Raw genomic sequence first — 15,870 nt, forward strand, 5'->3', positions numbered from 1 at the left:
ACAATGAGCAAACATTGATACATTACTGTTAACGGAACTCTGGACTTTCTTTGGAATTCATTAATTTTTCCATTGATGTCTTCTTTCTGCTCCAGGATCTGATCCAGGGCTCTGTGTTGCAGTTAGTTGTCATGTCTCTCCAGCTTCCTCTGCTCTGTGATAGTTCATCAGTCAGTCCCTTTGTTTTCTGTGACCTTAATCAAGGAATACTGTTCAGATATCATGTAGGATTTTCCTCAATCTGGTTTTGTTTGCTGTTGTTTTTTCATGATTAGATTGAGACTATGGGCTTTGGAGAGAATTCCGGGCAGGTGAAGTACTCATCTTGTCACAATATATCAAGAATCACCCGATATCCTTGTGACATCATTGATGATGTTAACATTCATCTCTTGGCTAAGATGGTACTTGCCAGAGATTTTTCCTGTAGGTTTGAGCTGGTTTTGATCCACTATCACTTACATGAGACTTTCTCTTTCCTCTCCTCCCACTGTTTGAAATGCTTTTTATTTATATTTATTGCAAATGTCATCTCTGAGGAATTCTCTCCTCTGACCACCCAAGCTAAACCAGCTTCTCTTCTCGTCAGTTGCTGACACTCACTGTTGTGTTTTCTTGATAGAATTTGTCATTACCTGAGATTGTCTTATGTATTTGTTTACATAGTTTATCATTTGCTTTCAGTCCCCTTTCCCTCAAACAAGAATATAAGCCTCAGGAGAACAAGGTCCCTCTAGGATTGTTCCCTTCTGTGCACTTGACATCTAAGCACAAGGGCTAGCGTATACTAAATGCTCAATAACTATATGTTGAATAAATGTTGAAGAAAGAAATATCCAAGATTAATTTATTAGCAAGTATTTCTGAAAAAGAATGAAAGATAGCTGAATGGTGGGAGGTTTAATTTAGTATTCTTAACTGGTTTAGTTTTAACAAAAACATTAAATGGAATCATCATGTGTATGCAAATAGGTAATCAGCATCCTTGGAATTGAAGCTCTCTTATAATTCAGTTAATAATAGGAATGCCGGAGTACTTTTCTGACATAAGTATATGATTGACACACGTAAAAGTTAGTAATTGCACATCTGTACAATTGTGACCTTTATTTGCTAATTGGCTCAGCTTTATAGAACTTTTAACAGATTCAAGAGTGTAGAAATAATTTATGCTCTTAAGTTTAACTTATAGTTATGACTTCCTAGGATCTATTATCTTTTTGTTTATATTGGCAGAAAAATGGAGCTTCTTTGTATAAAGAATAACCTTCCATAACCTCTCTTTTGCATAACCTCTCTTTTCATTTCTCTCCTCAGGACCTAAAATCCCCAATACAGAGGGATGAAATTGCAGGTGCCCGGGCCTCACTGAAGGAGAACTCCCCCATACTGCATTCAATTTGTTCAGCTTGTTTGGAACATTCTGATGTTGCATCCCTTAAAGCTAGCAAGGACACCGTTTGTGGAGAAATTCAGAATGCCCTCAATGTAATTTCAAATGCTTCACAGGGCATCCAGAACATGTCAGCCCCACCAGAGCCTCAGGCAGCAACACTGGGCGGTGCTCTTGATGAGCTTGAGGTAAGTTGAGAGAAAATTAAAACGTGATTTGATATACCAGTAAGAAAATAATTAAATGTGTGTGTTTTAAGATGCTCGGGTTGAAGTTCAGAGTATGAGTAAATAAAAATCCTACTCAGTCTCAATCATTGTGTTTTCCAATGAATTGATTAGCAGGTAGATATTCTACCAGTAAGGAGAAGGAAATGGCAACCCACTCCAGTATTCTTGCCTAGAGAATCATGTGGACCGAGGAGCCTAGTGGGCTGCCGTCTATGGGGTCACACAGAGTTGGACACGACTGAAGCGACTTAGCAGCAGCAGCAGCATTCTACCAGTGGGTTTCCTGGGTGGCTCAGTGGTAAAGAATTTGCCTGCAATGCAGGAGACATAGGTTCAATCCCTGGGTCGAGAAGATCCTCTGAAGTAGGAAATTCCAACCCATTCCAGTATTCTTGCTTGGGAAATTCCTTGGACAGAAGAGCCTGGAGGAGTACAGTCCACGGGGTCGCAAAAGAGGCGACATGACCGAGTGACTAAACAACAGCCGCATTCTATCAGTAGACTTCTGATGCCTTACATCTCTTCCAAGGATGTCAATGTATTTAAATCGTGATTGTTAATTATATTGACATGACTTTATTTTACATAGATCAGTTTATGAAATATAGAATTTATTCATTCCGTGAGTACTTATTATTGAACTGTTCTTTCTGCTTGGGGTATAACTGAGCACTGCTCTCATGACCTCTTTACATTTTAGTCTGGACTAGGGTGGCTAGTGACTATTAGAGCTAAATTTTTGTAAGAAGAGCCAGCTGGATTTGACAATTCAAATTATTTGTAGGGTGTGAGAGAAAGGGAAGAGTCATGGCTGGTGTTGCAGTTTAGATCCTCTAGAAGCACACACTAGACAGAGTCTGGGATACAAGGTGTTAGGAATTAATGTCTATGAAGGAAGAGGAAGGGAGCAGGACTGAGTAGAGGAAGAAGTCTACCTGTGAGCTGGACCTCCAAAGTTGAACCAGTGAGCAGGGAGCTCTGACAAGCATCTTAACCTCAAGTGTATCTTGTTGGGCAAAAATAGTCGGGCCTCTTTCAGTCACTGGAGGCAGGTCACCCTGCCCTGGAAAGGGTTTGACCCGCAGATATGGGGAGTGGGGATAACCTCTCTGCAGGTGGGGCAGATCCTGAAGAAACTGACAGCCAGGGGCATTTGTTGGTCTTACTCTCCACAGCTAGGCAGCAAGTCCTACCTGGAAGGGAGACATGGGCAGTACATCTCTGTTCCTACCACAGATAATTACAAAGTTTTCGTTGTTGTTTGTTTACTTTTTGGCTTGAGCAATTGCATGACTTTTTATCGACTATGATGGGGAAGAAATGGGTGAAGTCAGTTTTGAGAGGAAGATCAGCAACTTAGTTTTCAAAACGTTGAGCTATTTCTCAGACATTCCAGTATATGTCAAAGATCATTGGATATCCAAGTCAGATATGTACTTGTTTAATGGAAGACAATTCTATATAATGCTTAAAGATAAGGGTTCAGGAGACCAAATGCCTGGGTTCCTATCCCAGCTGTGGTGGTTGCTGCCCATGCAATCTTAAGTAAGCTATTTTATTCAACTCTTAATTTTCTAATTTTCTCCTATAAATTTCACCTATAAATGGAAAATAATAATAATTGGACCTATATCTTAGTGTTGTCTGACTCAGTGAATAATAATACATGTAAAAATGCTCATAGCAGTGACTGGCATACAGTGAGTTCTCAGTAGATTTTAGCTTTCATTATTAGTGGCAGAGGTGACTATTTGGCAGCAGATACTTCCGTAATGAAAAAAAAAAGCACAATTAAAATTATTAAAGTTTTACTGATAACTTAAAAAAAGCACACAGCCTATAATTCTTGTGTTGTTCTTAACATTATTACTTTCACAATAAACTTATTCGATATATTAAGTTTAAAATAACCTTTCCATATGCTTTAACTTTAGTCACACATCTTAAACAGGCATTTTCATTTCTAATCTAATATTATTAAATTCCTAATTATTGGCATCAATGAAATAATCTATTAAGTTCCCAATTATTACCATTTATGTGAAAATTTTAGGTCCTCTTTGTCTAGATTAGGTGGAAAAATAATGATGGTTCTTTAATAATACCCAATCATCTAAATGTTTGCCCTGTGTAATGAGTACTTGGTAAACTTGTCTATTAGATGAGTGTTTTGTCTTCACAATAAGATTGAAAAATACCCTGTAGGCAAGATTATGTTTTTAACTAATTTTATACCAGTGACACTAGCAGAACATTAGAACTCCCATGGAACAATATGTAGAATTTTTTGATAGCTAAACATCTAACATAAATTTATCACTTGTTACAAGTGTCCATTATAAGTGGGGGCTTCTCAGGTGGCTTAGTGGTAAAGAATCTTCCTGCAATGTAGGAGATGTGGGTTCACTCCCTAGGTCAAGAAGATCTCCTGGGGAAGGAGATGGCAGCCAATTTCAGTATTCTTGCCTGGAAAATCCTATGAACAGAGGAGCTGGCAGGCTACAGTCCATGGGGTTACAAAGGGTTGGACTCAACTTACCCACTAAATAACAACAAACCATAGAAGTGGGTTTTTTTTGTTGGTGGTGGTGTTATTGTTTTACAGAAAATGAAACAGATTTATATAAGGTTTTTTCAAATCAGAAGGCTAGTGAGTGGTAGTAATCAGGATCTAGCCTGTCTGACTTTGGAAGATATTTCTAACTTCAGTGTTATACTGAATTCTCATAAGTAGATATTAATGTGCTTAATTAAAATTCAACAAAATTTATTATACAATTCTTTGTTTTTTGGAGCCATCAGAAAAATTATAAATGTAACTTAGCCCCAAAGATGGCATAACTTTTTATTGAAAATTTATTTTCTGGGTACCTGTGTTACTTAAGTAGAAATAGCCTATATATGAGGAGTGCCTAGAATAGCGAGGTGAAATTTGCAAGAGTGGACAGATAGGATTGTGTATCACATTTTTCATAGTACTAAACTAAATTGTGTCAGGGGATGCTTGTGTAAGAGGTCCAGTTTATCTCAGACACTTTTTTCTATATTAGGATTATAGAAGAAGGCAGAAGATTTTGAAGTTGTCTTCCTTCAGGGACTCCTCTTTTCTCACTTTAGTTGAAAGTGATAGGCAAGAAATGGCAGTGGTTGGAGAAAAGGAAAAGTAATTGCGTGTGTGTGTGTGTGTAGTTTGGATGAGAGTGGGCATACACATAGTGATAGAGACTTCCTTTTCATAAGATAAGTGGCTGACTCCCTTATCAAGGCAGGGTGGAATTTCAAGTATATTGCAGAAATATTGCAGAAATCCCAATACTGTCTCAACAACCTTTGAAATTCAGTTCCAGTCAAAGTTAGGGACAGAAAGCTGGTATAAAAATGCTTCAATTTTATATACATTTTATACCCAAATTACAAATAGCTTCTGAGGCTGTCTGAACTAGATAAAGCAGAATTTATTGAGCATTTAGACTTCTAAGATGATTTTGTAAATTAAATGGTTGCACTTTTCTTTATTTACAGGAAGTGGTATTGGAAAAGGATCCAAAATAACCTTTGCTCTATCTTGCTTCTGCAAACGTAATACTATGAAATAAATTGATGTAGTAAATACTCTGTGGGAGTAAGTCTCATTAAATGTTTATAGTGTAGAAATGTATCAGAGTGCTTACTCAACAACTACCAAGCTGAAGCTTCGTTAAATCTTTCATTCTGGTCCATAGCTGGTTGTGGAAATGAACCCTGAGATTTATTGTTGGAGAAAATAGAAGTTGAATTAGAACACTGTCTAGGCTAAATCGATTAATTTATTGGAAAAGCTAATGTAAATTATAGAGTGTTATTTCTGCATTTATGACTGAATGAGAATTGAGAAGTGTCCAGTTGTAGATTAACATAATTTTGAATATATTTTAAGTCAGAAACTTTGCCAGTGAAAATTGCTTTGAATCTTCAAGTCTACTAAGGTGTATTTGCTCTTGTGTGTAAGGAAAACGCAGCTTTTGTAATCATAATCCCCAGAATTATCCAGATTCTCTTGTGATAAAGACGATAATGACAAAGGAGTTTTGTAGTACTGTGTCATTTTCGAAGAACTGTCATTTGTATTCTTATCTTCTTTCTATGTGTTCATTTACATGTCATCATTCATATATTCCTTATTCAGTGTTGTGTCCCCAACATCTGGAACAATGCTGTATACATAGTAAATGCCAGGTAAATATCAGTGAATGAATGAAGGAAATAATGAGTACAGAAATGGTGCCTGTCACTTTGCAATATTGGAGTGAAGAGCATTTTCTCCTTATCCCTGTTTTTGTGCTTTTCTCCAACTTGTACTGTATGTTGTTGGAGTATGTACTCTATTTTGCCTAACTTTTAACTGGGCTGCAAATTTATAAGGAAGAAAACCACAGGGAAAAATAGCTGGATGATATGCTGCTCAGATTCCTTTCTGTCATAAGAGAGCCCAAAGAGAAAAAAGTCTTTTCCCAGTAGCTTTCTTGCCTTAGTTTATGTTCCGTGTAACTGCCAAGCTATGCTGCCGTTTACTAAGAGTAATAATTCTGAGATATGTAGACCTTGTATTCTAACATTTTTACCTGAGAGAGAAAACAGGACCTCTATTAATCAAATTAGTGTTTAGGAGCTAAAGAAAAATAGGCATCAGTAACATCTAGAAGTGATTTAATATGAAAACATCGGTTGGGTTTTAGGAATATGGTGAACTAGAAGAACTAAAAATAATAGACAAAACATTTTTAACTGTGTGGATAATCTGATGGGTGAATTAGGGGAATTTCCTGGGGCCAGCCAGGTGCTAAGAGCACAAATCCAAACTAGCAGGCCAGCACCTGCATTATGATAGGCAATACACGGAATTTCTTTTGCATTATTGCCTGTAACTTGGATTTTGAAAGATCATGAACTGAGGACAAAAGACAAAGCCTATTAGCTGAAACGGCACATGAGACCCTTCCAAGAATCTGAGAATCCTCTTATTTGAACACCTCACTGGATAAACAACAAAAACACTAGCCTCTACAGCAGGAGGTAGTAGGAAAACTTGAGTGGCTTAATTTGGCCCTAGGTGGTTCAGAAAAAAAAAAAAAATCAAATCCTGGAAATTTTCTAGTCTATTCTTATCTGGACTTTGTGTCAAAATTTATATTATCTGTGTAGCCTCTAAAACTTCAGCTGAAAATGTAAAGGATCCTGTTTTGGTAATACATGGAAGTAACTGCCAGAAGTAAACTCAAATTCTGCACCATACTCTCAGTCCACAAAATATTCTCATCCAAGTTCAAGGGAAATAAGTTGTCACAAGACACACAAATAAGCAAGATACATGAATGAAATTTTGTAGAAATAGCAAACTGCAGAATCAGATCTGAAAACACTGCAGATACTGAAATAATAAGATAATAAATGTAAATTAGTATGCTTAATAAATATTATTTTCTCATTTACTCAGTAAAGTATGAGGAGTATAATGAAAAAACAAAAGTCTATCAAAATTGATCAGGCAGAACTATCTAAAATGACAAACATATTGTGAAAAATTCAATAGTTAGGCAAAACAAGAGATTCGATAGCAAATTAATGACCTGAAAGATGTATTTGAAGTTATTTGTGATACACCACAGAGACCCAAAATAAGGTATTTCAAAAAACAGTTAAGATGAAGGATAGTGTGACAAGATCTAAAATAATCTGATATAGGATACAGAAGAAGAAAAGTATAAAACAAATCCTAAGAATTTCCTAGAACTAATGGAAGACAAAAAAATCCATAGTTAAAAATTCCAATAATTTCCAGGCAAGATATATAGAAAGAAATCATATTTATACATATTGTAATAAAACTGAAGAATACCAAATGCAAAAAGAATATTTTAAAAAGAAAAAAGGGTTAGCTTTATTCTCAGCAAAATTGCCCCTGGAGAAGGAAATGGCAACCCATTCCAGCGTTCTTGCTGTGGCAACCCACTTCACCCAATCCCATGGACAGAGGGGAACCTGGCAGGCTACAGTCCATGGGGTTGCAAGGAGTAGGACGTGACTGAATGACTAAACCATCACCACCAACTGCAAGATTGCAGAATAGGAGGCTCCTGACTTTTCCCTCTACCCACAAACACACTGAGTAAACAACTACACATCTATCAGTTGCCTCTGAGCGAAATCCAGAAAATAGTTGAGAGATACCTGCATGCTGGTCAACTAAGAAAGTACCCACCTCAAGAGTCAGGAAAAACTGGGACGACTCTCATCATAAACTCCATTCTTAACACAACCTCATACAGTTGAGAGGAATCTCCCAGCTTCTCCTTGAGAAGAAAAGATTCTGCACATATCTAGCACTCCAACTTTTCTGGCTGTTATCAAAAGGACTGTCTACTAGCTTGTCTATATTTGGCAGCTGATGGAGCCCAGTGTTTGCTAGACCTTTGCGGGCATAAAGAACAAAAAGGTAGTTTGCAAATAATTCATGTAGCTCTCACCATTGGCTCAGTTTAGAATGAGCAGGCAATAAAGCCCACCTTCCAGTTCTCCCTGGAAGGGATTAGAATGCACATAACTTTTCCACTAGCTGACCAGATTCTGGCTTCTAACTCAGCTGTCTTTGGGAACTGATGAGACAGGCAATCACTAGTCTCCTGGGACTTTGAACCCACATGTGGGCACTTTCATGGCTTTTCTTCTGGCTTATTCCAGTGAAATAACCAAGTCACCATCTTCTTCCTGAAAGGAGTTGGATTGCACATCTAGTATAGTAGACTTTTCTGACTACTAGCCAAAGATCTAGTTTCTCACTTGCCTGCCTCTGGGAGCCAGTGCAGCCATGCATTCTCTAGTTTCTTGGGGTCCCCAGAGAACAAAGTGGCAGTTTTGAATGAGCCCTCCTGAACCCTCTTTCCACAACTCCTTTCCAAGGCTGGTGCCAGCAGTAAAGCCCAGCTACTAGTTTCTTCCTGGTAGGGGTTTGATGACAGAGCTAGTGTCCCCACTTTTCCAGTTAGACTAGCACAAAGATTCGAGAAGCATCCAGATTAGCTGGATGGGCTGATTATTGGGGTTCGTCTCTTACTCGAGACCAGTCCCTCAACTTAGAGAGGTGGCTATTTTATCTAATACATAGAAATCAACAAAACAGTTAAGGGGAAAAAAAACAGGGAAATATGTTCTAAATAAAAGAACAAACTCCAGAAGTGGACTATAGTGAAATAAAGATTTGTGATATACCAAACAGATAATCCAAAATAATGATTAGCAAGGTGCTCAGTGAGGTTAGCAGAGCAACTTATGAACAAAGTAATAATTTTAACAAACAGAAAATGATGAAAAAAACAAGCAAATCATAGAGCTGAATAATGCAATTGGATGGAAAAAAAAATCAATAGATGGAGTTTAGCGCAGACTAGATCAAACAGGATTGGAGAAGGAAATGGCAACCCACTCCAGTGTTCTTGCCTGGAGAATCCCAGGGACGGTGGGCTGCCGTCTATGGGGTCGCACAGAGTCGGACACGACTGAAGCGACTTAGCAGCAGCAGCAGCAGATCAAACAGAAGTATGACAAAGCTGTATATTACCTCCCTATTTATTCAATTTATATGCAGAGTATATCATTAAAGAGCTGTTTCCACTTTGAGCTTGCAAGAGAACAGTAAACAAACCTAAAAGGAATAGAATATATGAGTAGAAATCGATTACATCGCAAGCAAAAGAAATTCTATAGTGAGGGTCAACAAAGACAAAAGCATGTTATTTGGAAAGACTAATAAAATTGATGACTTGCTGGTGAGCTATATTAGGAAGAAGGATTCAGTTCAGTTCAGTTGCTTAGTCATGTCCGACTCTTCACCTGTCTGACTCTTCATCCTGTCCATCACCAACTCCCAGAGCTTGCACAAACTCATGTCCATCAGATTGGTGGTGCCATTGAGCCATCTCAGCCTCTGTTATTCCATTTTTCACCTGCCTTTGATTTTTCCCAGCATCAGGGTCTTTTCCATGAGTCAGTTCTTCACATCATGGCATGGGGCCAGAGTATTGGAGCTTCAGCTTCAGCATCAGTCCTTCCAATAAATATTCAGGACTGATTTCCTTTAGGATTGACTGATTTGATCTCCTTGCAGTCCAAGGGACTGTCAAGAGTCTTCTATAACAGCACAGTTCAAAAGCATAAATTCTTCAGTGCACAGCTTTCTTTATGGTCCAACTCTCACTGTACATGAAAACCATAGATTTGACTAGACAGACCTTTGTTTGCAAAGTAATGTCTCTGCTTTTTAAGAGCAATCTAGGTTGGTCATAGCATTTCTTCCAAGGAAACAATGTCTTTTAATTTCATGGCTGCAGTTACCATCTGCACTGATTTTGGAGCCCAGGAATATGGTCTCTCACTGTTTCCATTGTTTCCCCGTCTATTTGCCATAAAGTGGTGGGACCAATGGCATGATCTTCATTTTTTGAATGTTAAGTTTTAAGCCAGTTTTCTCATTCTCCTCTTTCACTTTCATCAAGAGGCTCTTTAGTTCCTCTTTGCTTTTTGCCATAAGGGTGATGTCATCTGCATATCTGAAGTTATTGATATTTCTCCCTGCAGTCTTGATTCCAGCTTCTGTTTTATCCAAATGAGCATTTCACATGATGCAGGGTGATGATATACAGCCTTAATGTACTCCTTTCCCAGTTTGAAACAAGTCCATTGTTCCATGTCTGGTACTAACTGCTGCTTCTTGACTTACATACTGATTTCTCAGGAGGCAGGTCAGGTGGTCTAGTATTCTCATCTCTTGCAGAATTTTCCACCATTTGGTGTGACCCACACAAAGGCTTTAGGATAGTCAATGAAGCAGAAGTAGATGTTTTTCTGGAATTCTATTACTTTTTTGATGATCCCATGGATATTGGCAACTTGATATTTTTGTTCTTCTGCCTTTTCTAAATCCAGCTTGAATATCTGGAAGTTCTAGGTTCATGTATTATTGAACCCTAGCTTGGAGAATTTTGAGCATTGCTTTGCTAGTGTGTGAGAGGAGTGCAATTGTATGGTAGTTGGAACATTCTTTTGGATTGGAATGAAAACTGACCTTTTCCAATCCTGTGGCCACTGCTGAGTTATTCAAATTTGCTGGCGTATTGAGTGCAATACTTTCACAGCATCATCTTTTAGGATTTGAAATAGCTCAGCTGGTATTCCATCACCTCCACTAGCTTTGTTTGTAGTGATGCTTACTAAGGCCTACTTGACTTTGCACTCCAAGATGTCTCACTCTAGGTGAGTGATCACACCATCATGGTTATCTGGGTCATTAAGATCTTTTTGGGTACAGTTATTCTGTGTATTCTTGCCACCTCTTAATCTCTTTTTCTTCTGTTAGGTCCATACCATATTTGTACTTTATTATGCCCATCTTTGCATGAAGTGTTCCCTTGGTATCTCTAATTTTATTGAAGAGATCTCTAGTCTTTCCCATTCTATTGTTTTCCTCTCTTTCTTTGCATTGCTCACTTAGGAAGGCTTTCTTATCTCTCCTTGCTATTCTTTGGAACTCTGCTTTCAGATGTGTGTATTTTCCCTTTCTCCTTTGACTTTCACTTCTAATCTTTTCTCAGCTATTTATAAGGCCTCCCCAGACAACCATTGTGTCTTTTTGCATTTCTTTTTCTTGGGGATGGTTTTGATTACTGCCTCTGTACAATGGTATGAACCTCTGTCCATAGTTTTTCAGGCACTCTACCAGATCTAATCCCTTGAATCTATTTATTATTTCCACTGCATAATCATAAGGGATTTGATTTACATCATACCCGAATGGTCTAGTGGTTTTCCCTCCTTTCTTCAACTTGAGTCTTGATTTTGCAATGAGAGTCCATGATTTGAACCACAGTCAGCTCCTGGTCTTATTTCTCTGACCATATAGAGCTTCTTCATCTTCAGCTGCAAGGAATATAATCAATCTGATTTCGTTATTGACCATCTGGTTATGTCCATGTGTAGAGTCATCTCTGCGTTGTTGGAAATGGGTGTTTGTTATGATCAGTGCATTCTCTTCACAAAATTGTTAGTTGTGGCCCTGCGTCATTTTGTGCTCCAAGGCCAGACTTGCCTGTTACTCCAGGTATCTCTTGACTTTCTAATTTTGCATCCCAGTCCCCTGTGATGGAAAGGACATATTTTTTCTTGTTAGTTCTAGAAGGTCTTATAGGCCATCATAGAACCATTCAACTTCAACTTCTTCAGCATTAGTGGTTGGGCACAGACTTGGATTATTGTGATATTGAATGATTTGCCTTGGAAACAAACAGAGGTCATTCTGTGGTTTTTGAGACTGCACTTCCTAAGTACTGCAGTTTGTGCTCTGTTGTTGACTATGATTACTGCTGCATTTCTTCTAAGGGATCCTTGCCCACTGTAGTAGATGTAAGGGTCATCTGAATTAAATTCGCCCATTCCAGCCCATTTTAGTTCACTGATTTTTGAAATGTCGATGTTCACTTATGCCATCTCCTGTTTGACCGCTCCCAATTTACTTTGATTCATGGACCTAACATTCTCAGTGGATGTTATATATGGATATAACTTAACTATAAATATATGAAGAATTTTATCCTAATAAACATGAAAATTTGGATGAAATTTAGAAAAATTCCTAGGAAAACATAATTTAGTAGGACTGACTCAAGAATAGATAATGTGAACTAAAGAACTGAATTAGTAGTTAACAGTTTTTACTCAAAACAAACCCTAGTCTCAAATATGTTTATGAAGAGTACTAAAAATCCTTTTGACTATATGTAAACATAACTTCCTAAGAATGACAAAAGAAATACCAGCTTTCAATTCACTAAATGAAGCTGGTGGAATCAATACCAACAGTTCATGGGTAAGACAAGGAAGAAAATTCACATGCCGATCTAAGGATGTAGAAATCTTAAAATGTAAGCAGACTGTTAAGCAATAAGTAACTCATTATAATAAAGTTGGATTTATTCTGGGAATGTGACATTAGTTCAACATTAGAATATCTACAGATGTTATTTACCCAAGAGAAAAAAAGGATATTTTAATCTCAGAGGATATGGAAAACTTTTGAAAAATTCAGTGTGGTTTATTTGAAACTTCTAGCTAGTTAGAAAGAGAAGTAAATTTTCTTTACTTAATAAAGGGTTCCTATTAATTTTTTTAAAATTTAAATTTGTTTATTTTAATTGGAGGCTAATTACAATATTGTATTGGTTCTGCCACACATCAACATGAATCCACCACAGGCATACATGTGTTCCCCATCCTGAACCCCCCTCCCACCTCCTTCCCTGTACCATCCCTCCAGGTCATCCCAGTGCACCAGCCCCAAGGATCCTGTATCAAACCTGGACTGGTGATTCATTTCTTATATGATATTATACATGTTTCCATGCCATTCCCTCAAATCATCCCACCCTCTCCCTCTCCCACAGAGTCCAAAAGACTGTTCTATAGTGAACTTTATACTTAACATTTGAGTCATTAAAACTATTTCTCTTAAAATTAGAAGTGTGAGTATAATGAATGAAAATGAATAAGTTATAGCGGTGCATATTATCATGAAAAGAAAGTGAAAGTGAAAGTTGCTCAGTTGTGTCCGACTCTTTGAGACCCCACTGGACTCCATAGTCCATGGAATTCTTCAGGCCAGAATACTGGAGTGAGTAGCCTTTCCCTTCTCCAGGGGATCTTCCCAACCCAGGGATAGAACCCAGGTGGATTGCAGGTGGATTTTTTACCAGCTGAGTCACAGGGAAAGCTCTACAGATATTAACATGAGTGAATATCACATTATAAAGCTTTACCTAACAAAGAGCAAGACATGTAAGAATCCATGCAAAATGTTTCCATTTATATAAAGATTGAGACATGCAAAACTAAACCATATATCTGTCTACTTATATGTATAGAGTGGTACAGGCGTATATGATAAGTTATAAAAAGGAGAGAATATTTAATGCAAAATGTAAAAATAGAGTGGGTAGAGAGGGTGCATAGCCACATCAGGAGCTTTAAAGTCACTGGGCACAATTCATTTTCATAAGCTGCATTGTTTCATGGATGCTTTATTATTATTATTCACTCATATTCTTGTGTATGAAGTAGTTAAAATATATTACAATAGGATGATAAATCTGAGAATAGCTTATGTTACAAGGTGCTCATTAAATTTAATAAATATTTGTTAAATCTAGTCTGTATGAGGCATTGTTCTAGGTACTGGCTTAATACTAGCACTATTTAGCATGTTTACTTACATATTTTCTTATTAGGACCAAATTGCCTTGTGGAGCAAATAGGTTAGAAATTATTATGTCCTTTCTAAAGAAGCAAACTACTCTTCTGTCAAGTTGCATTACTTGTCTATGTTGGAAAGAAAGAAGAATTAGAAGATATACCTTAAGCTTGTTTCTCATGACCATCTCCCCTCAGTAATTGCCCTTTCTAAATAATAGCTCTTGTGACAAATAATGGCCAGTGTTGAAATTCAATTATATCTTGAGTTTAAAACATTTGTTTAATACTTTTGCATATGTTTTAAATACATTTGTTTATCCTATTTTTCCCTATTAGTATCGAGTTCTTGAGTAGATGAATGATATCTTATAAATATTTATATTCCCCACTTCTTAGCACAGTGACAGACACATAGTAATTGTTTAATAAATATTTGTTGTAAAGATAATGAGTAGCTGACCTTTGAACCTGGTGACAGATTTTAATGCATCTAATGAATATTTACCCAAGAAGAGGACAACAAAATCTCTTATATATGATGATTAAAAAAGGAAGGGATTGAGTACCTTGTAATTAAAATATGTAGATAATAATGGTTGCTAGACCTTGCTTGCTCTTGGCCTCTTGGAACTATTAGATACATGCTCTACATGATATTACTGAGAATTTTCAGTCTTATGATTCCATGAATGTGGTATCAAACTTAGAAATGATTTCTAGGTAGCTAGATACAATTATGATTTTATTTCAATTTTCCAAAACCTGAAAAAGGTAAACCTGAAATCTAGAGCACAATTTTAAAACAAGTTCTTATGAAGTATTTGCATCATGAGTTTCCTGTCAGCCAGTTGATAATCAATATTTATTAGCTTTGTTGTGGTTCAGTGGCTCAGTCATGTGTGGCTCTTTGCAACCCTCTGGACTGCAGCATGCCAGGCTTCCCTGTCCTGTACCACTTCCCTGAACTTGCTCAAACTCATGTCCATTGAGTCAGTGATGTCATACAATCATCTCTTCCTCTGTCGTCCCCTTTTCCTCCTCCCTTCAGTCTTTAGGGTATGTTCTAATGAGTCAGCTCTTGACATAAGGTGGCCAAAGTATTGGAGCTTCAACTTTAAAATCAGTCCTTGCAATGAATATTCAGGATTGATTTATTTTAGAAATGACTTGTGTGATCACTTTGGCACCCAATAGACTCTCAAGAGTCTTCTCCAACACCACAGTTCAAAAGCATCAATTCTTTGGTGCTCAGTCTTCTTTAGGGTCCAAATCTCACATCCATACATGACTACTGGAAAAACCATTGCTTTGACTAGACGGACCTTTGTTGGCAAAGAAATGTCTCTGCTTTATAATTCGCTGTCTAGGTTAGTCATAGCTTTGCAGATCAAGAAGCAACAGTTCGTACCAGACATGGAACAATAGACTGGTTCAAAATTGGGAAAGGAGAAGGTCAAGGCTGTTTATTTTCACCCTGCTTATTTAACTTATGTGCAGAGTACATCATGCAGAATGTCAGGCTAGATGAAGCACAAGCTAGAATCAAGACTGCTGGGAGAAATATCAATAACCACAGATATGCAGATGACACCCCCTTTATGGCAGAAAGTGAAGAAGAACTAAAGAGCCTCTTGATGAAAGTGAAAGAGGAGAGTGAAAAAGTTGGCTTAAAACTCAACATTCAGAAAACTAAGATCATGGCATCTGGTCCCATCACTTCATGGCAAATAGAAGAGGAAACAATGGAAACATTGACAGACTTTATTTTGGGGGGGGCTCCAAAATCAGTGCAGTCACCATCTGCAAAATAAAGTCCCCCAAAATAAAGTCTGTCAATGTTTCCATTGTTTCCTCTTCTATTTGCCATGAAGTGATGGGACCAGATGCCATGATCTTAGTTTTCTGAATGTTGAGTTTTAAGCCAACTTTTTCACTCTCCTCTTTCACTTTCATCAAGAGGCTTTTTAGTTCTTC

At 37.5% G+C, this 15,870-nt stretch overlaps 1 protein-coding gene across 2 annotated transcripts in view; it reads left to right on the forward strand.

The window, feature by feature from the left end:
- Nucleotides 1-15,870, forward strand: part of CTNNA3 (catenin alpha 3) — a 1,853,842-nt gene that overhangs the window by 457,861 nt on the left and 1,380,111 nt on the right. For both annotated transcript variants that reach the window (XM_018042551.1, XM_018042552.1), the window contains exon 6: nt 1,318-1,581. In XM_018042551.1, the coding sequence (XP_017898040.1) occupies nt 1,318-1,581 (264 nt within the window). The remainder of the gene's footprint in view (nt 1-1,317; nt 1,582-15,870) is intronic.

Source organism: Capra hircus, chromosome 28, assembly GCF_001704415.2.
Source record: "Capra hircus breed San Clemente chromosome 28, ASM170441v1, whole genome shotgun sequence".
In the NCBI taxonomy this organism is placed as follows: domain Eukaryota; kingdom Metazoa; phylum Chordata; class Mammalia; order Artiodactyla; family Bovidae; genus Capra; species Capra hircus.